This window comes from Danio rerio, chromosome 19 (genome assembly GCF_049306965.1).
Source record: "Danio rerio strain Tuebingen ecotype United States chromosome 19, GRCz12tu, whole genome shotgun sequence".
NCBI classification, from domain to species: domain Eukaryota; kingdom Metazoa; phylum Chordata; class Actinopteri; order Cypriniformes; family Danionidae; genus Danio; species Danio rerio.
In genome coordinates, this window is record NC_133194.1 from 12,491,676 (window position 1) to 12,508,143 (window position 16,468).

At 37.4% G+C, this 16,468-nt stretch overlaps 1 protein-coding gene across 3 annotated transcripts in view; it reads right to left on the reverse strand.

The window, feature by feature from the left end:
- The window catches only part of septin7a (septin 7a), a 94,417-nt gene that overhangs the window by 59,436 nt on the left and 18,513 nt on the right, over positions 1–16,468 (reverse strand). For all 3 annotated transcript variants that reach the window (NM_201161.1, XM_073930661.1, XM_068215054.2), the window contains 1 exon segment: positions 1,503–1,609. In NM_201161.1, the coding sequence (NP_957455.1) occupies positions 1,503–1,609 (107 nt within the window).

A 16,468-nucleotide genomic window follows, 5' to 3' on the forward strand; every position in this document is an offset into this window, starting at 1 on the left:
TAGAAAATTTCAAGAAAAACGTGGTAAACAAAAAGACTAAGAGCAGAGTTACGTCTCTGTTGTCTTTTTGCTTTCTTAACTATGTTTGCTTGCTTTGTCATATTTCAGCATCCATACAAAACTGTTCTACATTTCTGGAAAACTAGCATTACCAAGCTGCTTGTATTGTGCATTGTAAATGTAACTACATTAAAGATCCAAAATCAAACAAAAAGTGATAATTAAAAAAAAAGATAATTAATAAACTGTTAGTAATGGGTTATAAATTACTTTTTAAATAAAAGTTAACAGTTTGTCAAGTATTTATAACCGTGTCTTATAGATAGCCAATAGATAACGTACAAGCTGTTAGTTAACAAGTTTTAAATGACTTATTAACTGTATTTTAATGATTTATAACTATACTTAATAAATTACTAATAGATCATGAACAAATGATCTACAAGAACTTACTAAAGACTTGCTAAGTATCAGTTAATAGTTTATATATGTTATTGGGATGGTATTCTAAAGTTGAAACTGTTCTACATTTATTAACTGTAAGTAAATGTGGAATAGTTGCAACGAATAACGTCCCAATAACATATATAGGCTAATGACCAACACAACTAATATATTAACTCACACTTCATAGATCAGTTGTTCATAGTTTGTTAATAATCTACTGATACCAGTGAAACATTTGCTGCTCTTGCACTTTAGCCAACCCACAACAAACCAGCCTTTGCACAAAGCATTGAAATGAATGGGTTTCATAGCACAGTGCTTTCCGCATCCAGTGTGAATGCTGCTTCACACTGCACAGTGACTACAGCCGGAGATAAAGTTAAACCTGCACACTGAACACTGCAGCAAAGCATAACCCTTTTTTCATATTGCTAGATGTTTTAAGTCTCTTGGTGGTCGAAATTTGGTAAATCATGAATCATAATTCCATAAATAAAACTAAAGTTCTTAAAGTAAGATTTTCTGAAAATGGAGCTAGCAATGCAAATGTTGTGTGTTCAATTCCCATAGAAAATAAACACTGATCAAATCTGTACCTTTCATTGTACAAATGCAAGTTGCTTTAAATAAATAAGCAGAAATATGAAAGTACATTTCAAACAGGTAAACTCATCTGCTTACTTTAACCCCATTTTGTAACTTTAATGTGCTTACAATCACAAACTAGAAAACTTTTTGAACTTGTCTGTAAGTATAATGGTGGCAATGCTGAGGATGAGTAATACTGTTGTTCATTTATAGCTATAATATGGGATTCATAACAATATAAATGAAGCTTTTTACTTCAAGTGACAAGAATGAAACTTTTGTTGGCAACAGACCTTATAATCTCCAATAATCCAAAGAAAATACTGTAAATATCCTACTTGTTGTTTTTGTCAGGCCAGTGCAAAATTACAAGACGGCCTACAAAAAAAATGCCACCATGGCAGCACTTAATAATGGACTTCTGCTGAAGTGATAAAAAAGACATCAGTAGACCGAGCAGATCTTACCTGAACGGTTTTCTTGATTCTGTGAGACGGGCCTGGATACTCTGAAGAATACAAATCTGTCAGGAAGAGGGAGTTGATGAGCGTAGACTTCCCCAAACCTGATTCTCCTGCAGGACAGAGAGTGAGAGATTGCGTCAGACACTTCAAGACTCCACTCATTCATCATCTCTGCTGAAGTGCAGACTCAAATTCCATGCAGTCCTTCTTCAGATTTCCACAGAATCTGAACGGTCCTCATTCAATATGATCTACACATCCACCACTCGTATGTCAGTATGCCAAATATTTAGAGTATTTTGGACAAGGACAGGGCATCATATAAATCATATTTACATCAAGTCACCTTTGTTTGTATAGTACTTTTTGCAGTATTGACAATGTCAAAGCAACTGCACAACGGAAAATAGGAAAATAAAGAGAATCTATAATGGATATTCAGATCATGTCAGTTTACTGTTGGTTCTGATCAGTATGAGTGTGAATTTCATCTATTCATCTGATAGCTCAATGTGGATCATATTGATATCATTTCTAAAAGTTATGTTCAGGAAAACTCATGATCAGTTTCCAACTAACAATGCCAAAAGCCACTGCGGCAAGGAACCCAAGCAAAAGTCCCTTTAAGGCAGGGATGTCCAAACTCGATTCTGAAGGGCCTGTGTCCTGCATAGTTTAGATCCAACTAACTTCAACACACCTGCCTGGAAATTTCTAGTATACCTAGAAAGAGCTTGATTGGCTGGTTCAGGCCCTTCCCCTTACCCCTCGTTTTACATGTGCACAACAAGGGGTAGTGGTGTCCCAATTCTCTTTAGCTTGAAGGCGTATAGCTAAAGGGAAGGGGTGAATAGCCCTTCGAACAAAGATTTTTCAGGACCACAATTGAAACCAAGGGGTAAGAAAATTTTCCAGAATACACCTGCCACAACGGCAGTATTGCTGAACCCGGAAGTAAGGAGATCCACAAATGAGTATTTTTTGTCATTATTACAAATTTTTATGACAAACAAACACATTTTGATATATTTATAACCGTGTTCATGTTTTACCCATGCTTTAAAATAAAAAATACAAATAAAAAAATTTCGCGATCTATAATTCCTATTAATAATTCCGTTACAGCAGTCCCAGAACATTCTGACACTCGAATACCCTGTCAGTAATGTCTAGTGGCTGGAAATTAGTTACGGTGTCTGCTATAATGTTAATGTTGTTTTTGATGTGTTTACATTGATGAATATGGCCACTGTGTAAATGCACAGTACAGTTACGATCTTATTGCCACATTAGATCGTTATGATAACATAATATATCACAACATAATATATGCCTTCATGGATTGAAGATAATAACCAAAAAAGAACACAACTGGAATAACTACAGCAGTCGCGATCGTCTGATCTCACATGAAGCAAGAGATCGCGAGGACATATGATGACATGTGCAGGTGGTGTAGTGCTGTCCCAATTCTTAGGGGTAAATTTTGTAGCCCTTCCCCTTCACCCTCGGTTGTAAGGGTCAAGGGGAAGGGGTACAAAAATAGATTTGGGATTAGGCCCATGTTGTCTCATATGGCCTCAACTTTTTATTTTCTACTGTTGTAATTTTCTTTAAAGCTATAAAAAAAAAAGCTTCAAGTGCTTGAAGACGAGTTTTGGAATCTGTGCAGATTAAAAAGTTACGGTACTGTGTCCTTTCCATTTGCTCTAAACTAAAGCCATATTTATGCATAAGCTTCTGCTGTGTAAATTGAGCTTTCTCCCAAAATATGATCTTTAAAAACTGCTGCTGTTACTCCTTTGTCTGTTTTCGATCCATCTGTATATATGGGTTAATGATGCTTATGGGACATATTGTTTAATTGTATTTGTGATTTTATTGGAGTTTTGGAGAATTTGATGTTTCCCCATTCAGACAGAACGCCTGAGCATACTGCCCGAGAGGCGTTTCAAAGATGGCCGTCAAGTGAAATGACTTGCCTTAAAGGGACTTTGCAGTTACACTTTTCCCCATTAAAAACTATACAAGTGACACATCTTGTGTACTCTAGTGTCATTGCCCAAACTCACAAGACCACAAAAATGCTATTGCTATTTATTGGGTAAAAATGGGTAAAAAAATGAAATATGTAATTTTTACAATTTTACACAACAAAAAAAAATCCACATTTGCATTTAGATGCTTCAAAGTTAAGTTTAATTATTTATATGTATACAAAAAATCATAATTCTGATTTCAATATCTAAAAATTGCCAAATGCCAATGTGTTTAATGCAGTAAGCGTTTAAAAAAAAATAATTTAAAGCAGCAGAAATTCTAAATGCAGAGTGAACTCGTAATAATCTAAACGATAAACATTAATCTATACATACATGATATATGTTATCACTACAGTTATTGTTCTTGGTGGGAAAGTGCACTGCTGCAAACTCAGTGTTTGGAATGTTTTAGTTTTTTAACTTCACAAAAATCAAACAGGAAACCGGTCTGGAGAAGTGCCATAATGTGATCAGCTTTGACATGAACTTATATGGGGTCGTTCCCTGCATGAGTCTGGGAACTGCAGACGCATTCTGAAATTTGTGGAATTCCACAAACCACAAGAGAATAAAACTATTTTGCTAGAGAGACGGAAAGAAATCTAAACAGTCTGAAACTCAGACGCAATGTAATAAAGTACAAACCAAGAGAAGAACCAGAGGATGTGTAGAAAACCCAAGATAAACACAGAGAATGTTCAGAAAATTTATTAGTGGTGTTTGCCAAGACAAACATTGCCATCACCGCTGCTCACACTTAACCTGTAACCTTAGCCCTAAGAATTCAACTATAGCATGCAGTTCGTCCAGCACAGCTATAGACAGCAATGATAACTCCAATCGGAAAATGAAGACAAGTCACAATTTACCTTTGTTTTGTCTGTGTATGTGATTTATACTGTCGGTTTGTAAAGAGAGTGTAACACTATTATGTAAGAACATTTTCAGATTAAAGTCTGACAAGTAAGATATTGCTATCACCATTAAATAAGCAATATTGTTTAGCAAATGTATACAGTTAGACTTTTTCATCTGGTGTTTTATTTATTTACAAGCAAGAGCAGAGGTTAATTTAATTTAATTGATTATTTAATAAGTTAAGAGCAAGGAATACCAAATCCTAGTGATCAACATTCTTGGGAAGTTTCATCCTTGATTAAACAAACAAGACAGAGATGGTCTGAATAGAAGAGAAACTGTGCAGCTTTGCTATTGAAATAGTGTAATGGCTAACTTTAATCAAGTGTGCCTTTGTTAAACGATCAAATGACATTTTCTGTTAGAATTGTTTGACAATAAATCACTGTTTGCTAAGATGATAAAAATTAATTTTCTGCTGTATTTTATTGACTCTGATTGTTCTCGAATAAAACATCATTTATTCCAAATGTAAACTATAACGAGAGTTAAACCCAAAACATTATTTTTTTAGGCAAACAGTTGCGTTAACTGATTCGATGTTGATTACTAAAATCATGGAGTGTTTGGGCAAAAAGAAAAGCAGTTTATTCAAATCAAATATAATCAAACTTTTTCATCCATTAACAGGCCATGCCAGAGGAAAGAACATTCCACTCAGTCCATAAAGGAGCACAGAAAACATGACGCTTGATTGTAATGGAATTTCTAACATTAAAACCTTACAGATGAGATGACTGATAATTAGTTTGTGAAATGAAAAAAGCAATAATATGTGCAAAATAATTAATGTTTAATAATGTGTTTACTAACATAATTTAATTATCATCCATACAATAACATTCCATTAAACTTCTTGATCTGAGACCTTTGACCTGGACAGACTATTGTGCATAAAATTGGTTACTTGACAAATGTGTAAGAAATGAGTCTGCCTCGACCCAACTTCCACTCTAAATGGTGAATGGATGCTCATTTCCCAAAAGGGCTGACTTATGAGAGAAAAGAGAAGTCAATAGGGTCTTGTCTCTGCATCGTTTGAGGTGACTACATCTCGATCAAATGGTAATAATTGTAGAATGGGGATGGGTGTGGTGCACAGAGAACCATCTCCTCAATGGTGTTGAAACTACATTAACATGGAGAGATAGGGAGAACAGCTGGGTCAACAGCAAAGGAGCAACTTCATAACATCTAAAGGCAACATCAAAAACAGTAAAAAAGGTTTGAGTTTAAGAATGTTCAGGGTTCATTCTGACTCCGGTGAACCCAAGGTACAGCCATGTATTTTGAAACTGCTATGCTGAATAAACATCTTTATTGAGATTTTCTTCATTTTTTTTCTAACAAATGGTTTTAAAAGAAAAGATATATAGAATAAAGTGTATTTTTGCAAGCAAATATATATATATATATATATATATATATATATATATATATATATATATATATATATATATATATATATATATATATATATGGCTTGTTTTGACAAACTGATTGAAAATGTTCTAAGAAACAACTACTTTCATTTTTTGGGTGGGGCCAAAAAAAAAAGTTTAGCAAAAAACTCCGGAGGGCCAAGGCTCAGCACAGTTTAGTTCTAACCCTATTACGCTTATTTCACGCTGCCGCCATTTTAAAGAACCAAAGCGAGGCTGCGGTGGGAAGAAACCAGGAAGTATAGGACCAGCACTGTAAACATTGCAGTAACATGCCGTGTATTATAAACCTCCAGCTGTTGCCGAGATTTTAAAATGCAGAAATGATGTAACCATCACTTTAATATTATTCAGTAAGATTATTTTAAACAATTAAAAGCAATTTAGCATCAAACAACATCACAATCTCAGTGATGTGCTTACGTGTCCTCCTGGGCTTCAGCTCATGGCACTAGTTAAACACCGTGAGGACGCTTTCCTGCTTCAGCCTATGTAACCCGGTGGATGATAAAACACTGCAGTCCTCTGCAGCACATCCTCGTGTTGTCTGTAATAGTGTTGTCCTGGTACTGAAGTTTTAAACCCGGCTATTTCTCGCTAACATGGAAGCGCTGCTAAGCGCGGATGACTCGACTGATCTTCAAGGCTGCTTCGCGTTTCAGTATCCATGTATCTGTTTGGTTTGCACTCAGCTTACTGCTCTTCACCCAGTGCAAACACAGATACACGGAGACTGAAGCGCGAAGCAGCCTTGAAGTTTAGTCGAGTCATCAAGCAGATCGCTCCTCTGTCTGTGTTGTGTGTGTGTGCTCGGTAAACAGCGGTGAACTGATGACCTTCTCTGCCAATCACAATCATTTCTGTTGAACACGTGACCACAATGGCAAATCAGCGCTGTTTTAAGAAAGCCATCAACAGTGCCTTAATGTTCGCAGAAAATTTGTTTTTTTCTTTTAATTCAGTATCATGACAAATCTAATATAATGAAATAATCAGTTTATTAACTCGAGTTTGATGAATAGCATCTAAAACGTGTGTTTGGGAAAGAAAACATTAGTTAACTAGTGCCATTTCCCTTAACTTAGCTGAAAATGAGCTCTGATATCCCTTATTATATTCACCATTCATTCAGAACGGACCTCCGCGTCACCCGGAAGGCGGTGAAATGATAAAATTGTGTCACTTTCTCTTCGCTGATAAGCTATATAGCCAGTTACACAACATTACTATGTAACTCCCAATGATACTTCCGGGTTTCTTACCACCGCAGCCTCGATTTCGCTTTTGAAAATGGCGGCCGTGTGAAATCAGTCTATTAAACACCTGTTCAGACTAATGGCCTGTTTCCACTGAGTGGTATGATACGGTACACTTTTATGGCCATTTCCACAGACAAAAGGTACCAAAAAAGCGAACCATATCGTAACACTTTTTGGGTACCCTTTCCAAAGTTTCCATTGGTTTAGTAAGAAGTGTTTCTCATACGATATGAGAACTTCGAGTGAGAATGACGTAGATTACAACGTACACCACACCTACCAAAAGAGTACCATTGTTTTGGCAGTTGAGACCCAAGCCTGATAAAGGTCACCCATACCTAACTGCACCATGCACTCAGTGGTTACGGGCATAATGGAGTCCTTCAGTCTTGTTTGAAACCTACAGGTAAGTGTGTTGAAGCAGGTTCGCAACTAAAGTGTGACACCCCTGCCCTAAAGTAACACAAAAACTGCTCAGAGCACTTAATCAACTGCATGGTAACATTTGAGAAACACCCAACATTACGTTAACTATTATTGCACGCTGAAAATATTGCTGACATTTGATTTCCACAGTGTTTCTCCTACAAAGCATAGGTCTCCAACAACAAGTGACTTTTTCACGGAACAATTCCTCCAAGCATCCGAGAGCAATCCATCAACTGGATGCGTGGCAACATGGTTCCTGTAAGGCTTGGAACAAAGAGGGCAGTGTGAAGGAAACTGGGTGCAAGCTGGCACAAAGCAACGCTGGGTTTCTCTTCTGACCTTTAACAAGTGCCCAACCCTGCGCCACCTCCAAAGCCAGCCAAAGCAGCACATGAAACAGGCAGAGAACCCTCGAACAAAGAAAAGCTTCTTGTCAAATCCTAAATATTTTCCAGCAAGGCCAAACAACAGTGACCTCACCACTGCGACAGAAATGTCTTCCACGTTTTCCACTGTGGCCTGGAGAGACAGAAAACCAACTGCTTACTTTGAGGAATAAGAAAAGGCCCAGCAGGATTTATTTTGCTCGCTGAATGAGGTCTTTGAAAACCAGCCCATGGTCTTGTGAAAACAGAACGTGAAATACGGTCTTCTTTAAAATGTCATTATGAATTAGGAAAACAATAAAAGCAGGCAGCGAGTGGCGGGGCGAAGCGGGCAGTAGGACGCACTTTTCTGGAGTGAAATCAGTGCAGCTAAAAGAGCAGAAAAACAGCCACGGTGGTTAAGACGAGTTGCTGGAAGACACATGACACTGAATACAGGGCAGCCAGAATGAGGAATTTCCTGATAGAAGAAACCTACATCAAAAAAGCTGAAGATTTTCAAGGAAGGAACGGTAGCTGCTTACAGGAGTTTTAATGTCAACTCGCAGCTGTTTGGGGACACCTAATATGTATAAAAATCTTTACATGTACAGTTATTCAAAAACAAACATATTCACTTTTCACTATTCACAACATATGCACTCCAAAATGGAGTTTCGTGGAGCACAATTTGCTTTCATTGTAGAAAAACACAATGTAAATGTCCATGTAAACAGTCACAAGCCCCTATCCTAGAAAAAAAATATATAAATTGATGTACTTTAAACTTTAATCCTATTGTTCAATAAAAATGATTAAAATATATATTTTTATCAAATAAAAGATCTTTCTAGGGTTAACCACAATAACTATGTGGCTTAAAATGTATCAAAATAATCCAAAATGTTACCCGACCTCTCTCTTCATCCATACAGCTACAAAAAAAACAGGAAAAAGAAAATGCTTTCAGTGGTTCAAAGGTAAAACTATGGGGATCTTTTTTGCACACAAGAAGAAAAATATCAAATTTATTCAAGTTTCTTCTCAGTGTCAGTATAGGGTGCAAGTTCACAAGGGTGCTGCGCTCTTTACAATTTTTGTGTGAGGTTGCACTGCTTACCTACACCTAGGTTGAGTCTGTGCTTTATTTCAAAGAAATGAAGTCACAGGCCGACATCTTTTGCATACACCAGTGCACAATGCTTGTGAACGTGTGCCCTATATTGATATTGAGAAGATTAAACTGTGGATATAAATGTTTGTTTAATGTGTGCAGAAAAGCTTGATAATATTCTGATTGAACCACGGAAGGGATGGGGTCTTTTATTTTGTACTTTTCTAGACTTGAAACAAACCCGGGACCTTTGCTGTGTGTGAAGGAAGAGGGTGCTCTTTTTTTCACCTAATATATGTTCATTTGTGTTCTGAAAATGAACAAAAGTCTCAGAAGTTGAAACGACATGAGGATGAGTAATTATTAATTCCTCAATTCTCCACAGCGGAACGAACCGCCAACTTATCCAGCAAATGTTTAACACAGCAGACGCCCTTCCAGCTGCAACCCAGCACTGCATAGGTCTCAAACTAGATTCCTGGAGGGCCGCGGCTCTGCACAGTTTTGCTCCAAGCCTAATCAAACACAGCTGATCCAACTAATGAAGATGTTCTTGATGTGACCTCGATTATTCAGATCAGCTGTGTTTGATAGGTTTTAAAGCAAAACTGTGCAGAGCTTTGGCCCTCCACGAATTGAGTTTGAGACCTATGCGGTACTGTGAAACACCCAAACACAATATACAATACAGCCAATTTAGTTTATTCAATTCACCTGTACCGCATGTATTTGGAATGTGGGGGAAACTAAAGCACCCAGAGGAAACCGACGCAAATGAGGAGTAATTAATCAATGCATTTTCAGTTTGGGTGAACTAACCTTAATAACCATAAAAAATGTAAAAGTAAAAACCTAGTTGGGGTGAAATGGGGTGTTTTACACTTAAACAGTAATATTTTTTAATACACATTCCGCTTCAACTGCTGCTTGGTTCACACACTGCTGCAGTGCTTCATAGAGTGAAGTGTGAATATTCTGCGGCTTCTTCGGTGTTCCACAGAGGGTTCAAAATGTAACAATCAGCAAACATTGGAAAAGACATCTTTACGGAGTAAAAAAGTACTGGAAAACTCCACTTTCCACAACACTTTCTTCCATTTATATGAATGAAAATGTGAAAGACTGGAAATATAAAGTCAATGAGTGTTTTACATTTTGCAGCATTGCAATCTTATGTTTGGAAAATATGAATTTGTATCATAGTGATGTGTGAAATAGAACATTGATAGATCCAATGAAATCCAGTAGAATATTAAGATCATGATGTAACCTCCTAGCTCACACACATTCAATGCTGCTTCTGCAGGGCCAATGTTTGGCAGAATTATTATTATTTTTATCTCAAGGAAAATGGATACAGGAGACCCTGTATTGCTCAATAAAAAAATAAAACTATTTGCTAATTATTAAAATAAAAACTAATTAAAGCTTTTGGTGCTTTTTGAACGTATGTTTTTTAATGTGATGCCTAGTCAAATCACAAAAAATATTCTAAATATTGGAAATTTGTTTGTAACTGTTTAGCACCTGTAAATACCGGTTACCAAATAATAATTACTCTAATAACAAAATGATAGATAAATGTATTCCAATGGTCATTGACTGTTTAATGACACTTAAAAATATGTATTCACAAGTAGAGAAAACATAATTTGACTGAGCTAAAAAGCTACAGTACCAAGTAGTTTAAGACAGTGCTTAAGTTCTTTGAATTTTTTGAATTGGTCTGGTGACATGTGAAATATTGCAACATTAAAATGAAAATATGAGGAAGCAGATGACAATGCAATTGCGATAGGTGTAGCTTTTGTTTTTGAGACTGAAACAATAATATTATTTAGCAGTTCCATTTTGCCATTTTTAAAGCAAAAATGTACAAAAATTGTCCTATTTTTAACAATATTAGTAAGGGTTGTTTGATAGTTCCTGAAAGATTCGTCAAAAAAGATCTGCACTGGTACTTTTAGGTAGCATTTAAGCTCTGTATGAATTCCAGTGAGATGAACAGAAAGGGGACTATTGGCAGGAAGTTTGTCATGTTAACTTAAGCAAATTAGAGTGAACACTGTGTCAACAATGGTGATAGATCAGGGTTTTCCTGTCCGCTGCTCAAAAATGTTAAACTGCAGCATCTGTAAACACCCTATGCATTACGAAACTCACTGCTTGTGCTGTGTCAAATCTTACAGGACTGCCTTGAGCGTATTAAAAACACAACAAACATCCACAAAACCTCCTGTATTTCACAACATTAGCCTTTAGTGAAAATAACACTGAAAACAGTCAGAAACTGAAAACACCACAGTAAGTCCAAACTGTTGCAATGAGAACAATCTAAACAAAAGTGGTAGTGTTATGGAAAGCCAGAGCAAAGCAGAGCATGGTGAGCGTTGTGCCACTGTTGAAGTTCAGCCCGAAGCCCACCAGGCAGATCGGTAAGGGTCCAGTGTGCTTCCTTTAAAGGAAATATCCTACAGCTGTGTAAACCAGGGGGGGGCTTATTCCAGAGGAACTCCCCATGGCATGATAGGGGCGGAGGGATCCGAAAGCAGGAAAAGCTCTGGACTCTGCTGGGACAGAAAAACTTTACCACGAACTTCCAAAGGACTTTCACTGGCACAGAGAAAACCAGAATCCAGGAAAAGAAATTCTGTTAATGTGTGCTGTCAGAGAGAATAATTTAAAGGGATAGTTCCTTCTAAACTATCTAAAAGAAAATAATCAAACTAAACATCTTCAGCATTTTCTCTAAATTGGTTTATCAACTTTTAGTACTTTTTAAGACCCCGCTATTACCCTGTGAATAAAGAAACCCCGACTGCTCATCATATTAAGTACAGGGACATTAACAATTATTAGCCATACTTATTTAAATAAGAAACAGTACAATTTAAAAAATTAATTGGTTTTGGGTTTAATATCAATTGACTGTGCCTTTTAAGAAGAAATGGACTTAGCAGTTTGATTTGTAAAAGACTTTTGAGTTTGGGTGAACAGACTTTCAATAGAAGAATAGAAACATCTCAGCTTTCATTAAAAAAATATTTTCCGGTGAGGAGGAAAAGGTCTCAGAGGTTTGAAACAACGTGAGGGTAAGTGCATGATGACAGAATTTTCTTTCTGAGGTGAACGTACCCAAAGATATTTTTCAATAAAGCATTAGACTTCTTTCCATCAATCATTTAAAGGGACTTGGACTACACTGCTGAATTATACAGATTTATTTTTTGATGTCTTGATTAGAAATTTGATGTATTTCACCTTTGAGTAAATGTTTAAGAGAAAAACTGCAAAACAAATACTAATTTCTATGATTTTAAATCTACCAACAGTTTTAATTTGGGAAAACAAATCCAACCACCATTTATCAACACTCACAGGCAAGTAAAGCTTTAAGCTTTATAATCCTAGACACTTATATTAAACAATCCAAAAAGAACAGAATAGACTTAAATGCTTCCACATTAGCCAAGATCAAAACCAATCCTTGGCTCAAGCGATAGCTAAATGTGTTAATCACTGGTAAATATTGACTTTCACCAGCTCTCCACTGTCAGTCAACAGACAGGTCTGAAACTATAGGACGACTCCAGCATTTATCCTGCTGAGAATACACGGGACGCTCTTAAACGACAACATCTGTGTCTCCAACATCCAAAGAGAACGTTTGACAGCAATGCACTTCTTCAATTACTCTGCGATTGTAATTACACGCTGTACACCAAATTGCCATCTAAAAGCTTGTTTCCTGCCCAGCGTGCAGCAGAGAGGGGAAACTCCAGGGGCGTAGCTGCTCCAACACTCCTCCCAAAATCCTGTGGAGAGGCAGTTCAGGAAGACTGATGTGTCAGAAACGCTGCTTCTGCTCTGCATTACCTCCGGACGTGAGGTGTCCCCGATTGGGCGTCAGTGACAGTTTCAGGTTGTGTTGTGTTTGGAGTTGAAGAGGGAGGTAGATACAAGTCCTGAGGCCAAACTGAATGAATGGGATTACAGGAAACTTCCCACCCACTAGGCCTCGCTCACATACACACAAACACACACACAGACACATTCCTAAGGAGGGGAGGAAAGAAAAATGGCCATGGGAGAATGGGAAGCACGTTTGTTTTGAGTGTGCGTTTCTTCAAGCCACACTCTCTAGTTCAGTTCTGCTATTTGAAAGCCATCACTAATGCATTTCTGCGCACAGCTGCCAGCTCCTGGTATGAAACGGCCTGCGTGAAACTGTATCCCGTTCGACACATGAGTGCGTATAATCCACATGGTGCTGCATACTGGGTCACTAGCCCTCTATTTTTGACCCTACTTCCATTAACGTTTCAATCAAGCTTTCTTCCATATGTCACAAACTTCAAAAAGACAAACAGACCACAAAAAAGTCAAACATGTATGTGCCAAAAAATTTAAATAGAGAAAATGTCCATTTATTTCAATAATTTGTTTCAAAAAGTGAAACTTGTGTCATACTAGTTAAAGACACACTAAGTGAAACATTTCAAGCCTTCGTTTCATTCAATTTTGATGATTATGGATTAAAGATTTCACTAAATTAAAATACACTGCTTCTCACAGAGATTTTACTTGGGTGGGCTGCCAAGATATATATATATAAAGCTGCCCAATTATATTTGGTGATGAAACATGAATAATACTATTACTATCATCCTTTTACCCTTTTTTTTTGTTTTTTTTCCACAATCGATTTACCAGTAGAAATTCTCTCGCTCTTCCCATTTCCAGCGAGAACTGTCAGTCACACAGACAGTCACGTGCTCTGCAGACCCACAGAGATGCACCTAAATGCGTTCGACCGTAGTTTCTGAATCTCCAAAATGTCCAGGATTTGGTTTTACTTTCGCTTTCTAAAGTTGCCTTTATTTGTATGCGTTTTTGCATTACCTTCTCGCAGCTGACTGCGTGCGAACAGCCACGAGAGAAACATTAAACAATTAATAATTTAATAAACGACTCAGTAAACTCGGAGAGTAACAAAATATACTGGCTGCAAAAGATTTGTACACTATTAGAAATAGATAATAAACTAATTTGCCTCATTTAAATAATTATACTTTTTATTCTAGTAACGTTTATATTTTGATGTTAATATATTACATACTTTATACATATCTAAAATGCTTTGACAATACTGTAATGTTATGCAAATAAAGCAACTTTAGAGAGAGAGAAAGAGAGAAAGAGAGAAAGAGAGAGAGAGAGAGAGAGAGAGAGAGAGAGAGAGGGAGGAGAGAAAAAGAGCAGCCTTTACCTTTCAGTGCGTGCACATGGCTCCTAAATAGTATAAAATTAACCGTACGTTCACACCATAAGCGGCGAGAGCGTCCAAGGTCGCTCTGGCCGCCCTGGCGACAACGCTGTCTGCCTTCAGCTCCGGCGGTGAGAGCGTCAAAACTCGCTACATTGATCTCGTTTTTAAAGGAGCCGTTGCAGCATATCAGTTACATTCCCGCATAAAACATGCTTTCTAGCGTGAAAATGTTGCGCACTTCTTATCAAATTCATATAACAATGGAAGATCAAGTTGCGTCTGGTGTGGCTTTGCTTTATTTATCCAATATGTGTCCATATGTCTAAAATATTCTGAAGCAGCTATACTGTTTTGTACTGTCACGTTGCGTGAGATTCCCGCTTTTTTTAAATAAATTTATATAACTTTAATGAACATCAGTAACTCGCCAGTAATCATTTAATGCATGTTCCTGTGAGAAAACATTGTAAATCAGGCGACCGCAATCATTAAACCCCTGGGAACAATTGTGGTCGGAACCAAAGTTCACAGGTCTGTTCTCTGAACTTCTATCAAGTGGTGGATGTTTTCATTCTGATTGCATGTCGCCGAACCGCGTCATAGCTCATTACCATAAAGTTGACTTGATTTCAACTCTCCTCGACGCCCACGCCGTAGAAGACACGCCGCTTATCGCTGCCGGCTCTCACTGAAAATGAATGACTTCCGCCTACTTTGACGCTCTCGCTGCTTTCGGTGTGAACGTACAGTAAGAGAAACAGTGGATTTCTTTTATTTCAACAGCCCTTTTTAAATTATTTCTACCCACTGAAAAGAAAGGTGTATAACAGTGTCATAACAAATAAAAATATACTTAAAAATAAATTATTTTTTTGTTTGTCACATGTAGTTGAGCATATATGCTGCTGTGGGTAAGAGGTGTGTTTTTATCTGGCCATGAAACCACAAGTATAATTCAAACCTGTGGAAAGCACTGGGATATCATGATAAAGTTCTCTGTGTCTATTACAATCTAGTCCACTAATTAATGCAAAGCCTTAAAATGGTCTCAGTCTGGTCTAGTAGGCTTCAGAATCATGGGGAAGACTGCTGACTTGAATCCCTCCATAAGGAGGAAAAGTCCCATAAGGCAATTGAAAAAAAAAAAAACCTGGATGCTCACAGGGTGCAGTATCTTAGTAAATGAATAGTGTTAAGAGGAAGGGAAAATGTGTCTGGAAAAGGTGCATTTGTATGACAGCAGCCTTGAGAGGATTGTCAAGCAAGAGTGACAGAGCTGGTGTGAGAGCATCAAGAATCACCACATACAGACGTCTGCATGACACAGGCTACAGCTTTAGAATTTCATGTGTCAAGCAAGCCACTCCTGAACCAAAAACGATGATAGAAGCGCCTGTGCTGGGCTTAAGAGAAAATGTACTGATCTGTTTTAAAGTGGTCCCAAGTCCTCTTTTCAGATAAAAGCAAAATTTGCATTTTATTTGGAAATCAAAGTCCCATAGTATGGAGGAAAGGCAGAGAGACATAAAAGTCGATCTGCTTAATGTCCATTGTGTGAAGTTTCCACAGTCAGTGATGCTGGTGTGGGTCCATTGTCTTTTATCAAGTGCACAGTCAATGCAGCTCTATACCGGGTAGTTTTAGAGCACTTTATGCTGCCGACAAGCTTTTTGAAGATTTTGATGTTATTTTCCAGCAAGACCTGCACATAGTGCCAAAGCTACCAGTACCTATTTTAAGGAGCATGGCATCCCATTTTTTTAATTGGCCAGGAAACAGTGAAAACACCTGACTTAAATCCCATTTAAAATCTATGGGCTATTGTAAAGAGGAAGATGAGGGAACAGAGACCCTGAAATGCAGACGAGCTGAAGGCTGATATCAAAGCAACTTGGGCTACCATAACAATTCAACAGTGTCAAAGGCTGATTGACTCCACTGCCTTGATGTTGTAGCAAAAGGAGGCCCAACAAAGTACTGAGGTCATAATACAATACAATTTTGAGAAGGCCAACATGTGTTTAACATCCTTTTTATTGGTCATAATGGAAATACTGGATTTGAGTTTTTCATCTTAAATTTTTGAAAGGTTTGAAATATTTCACTTTGTGTGTAGCGAACTAATATAACA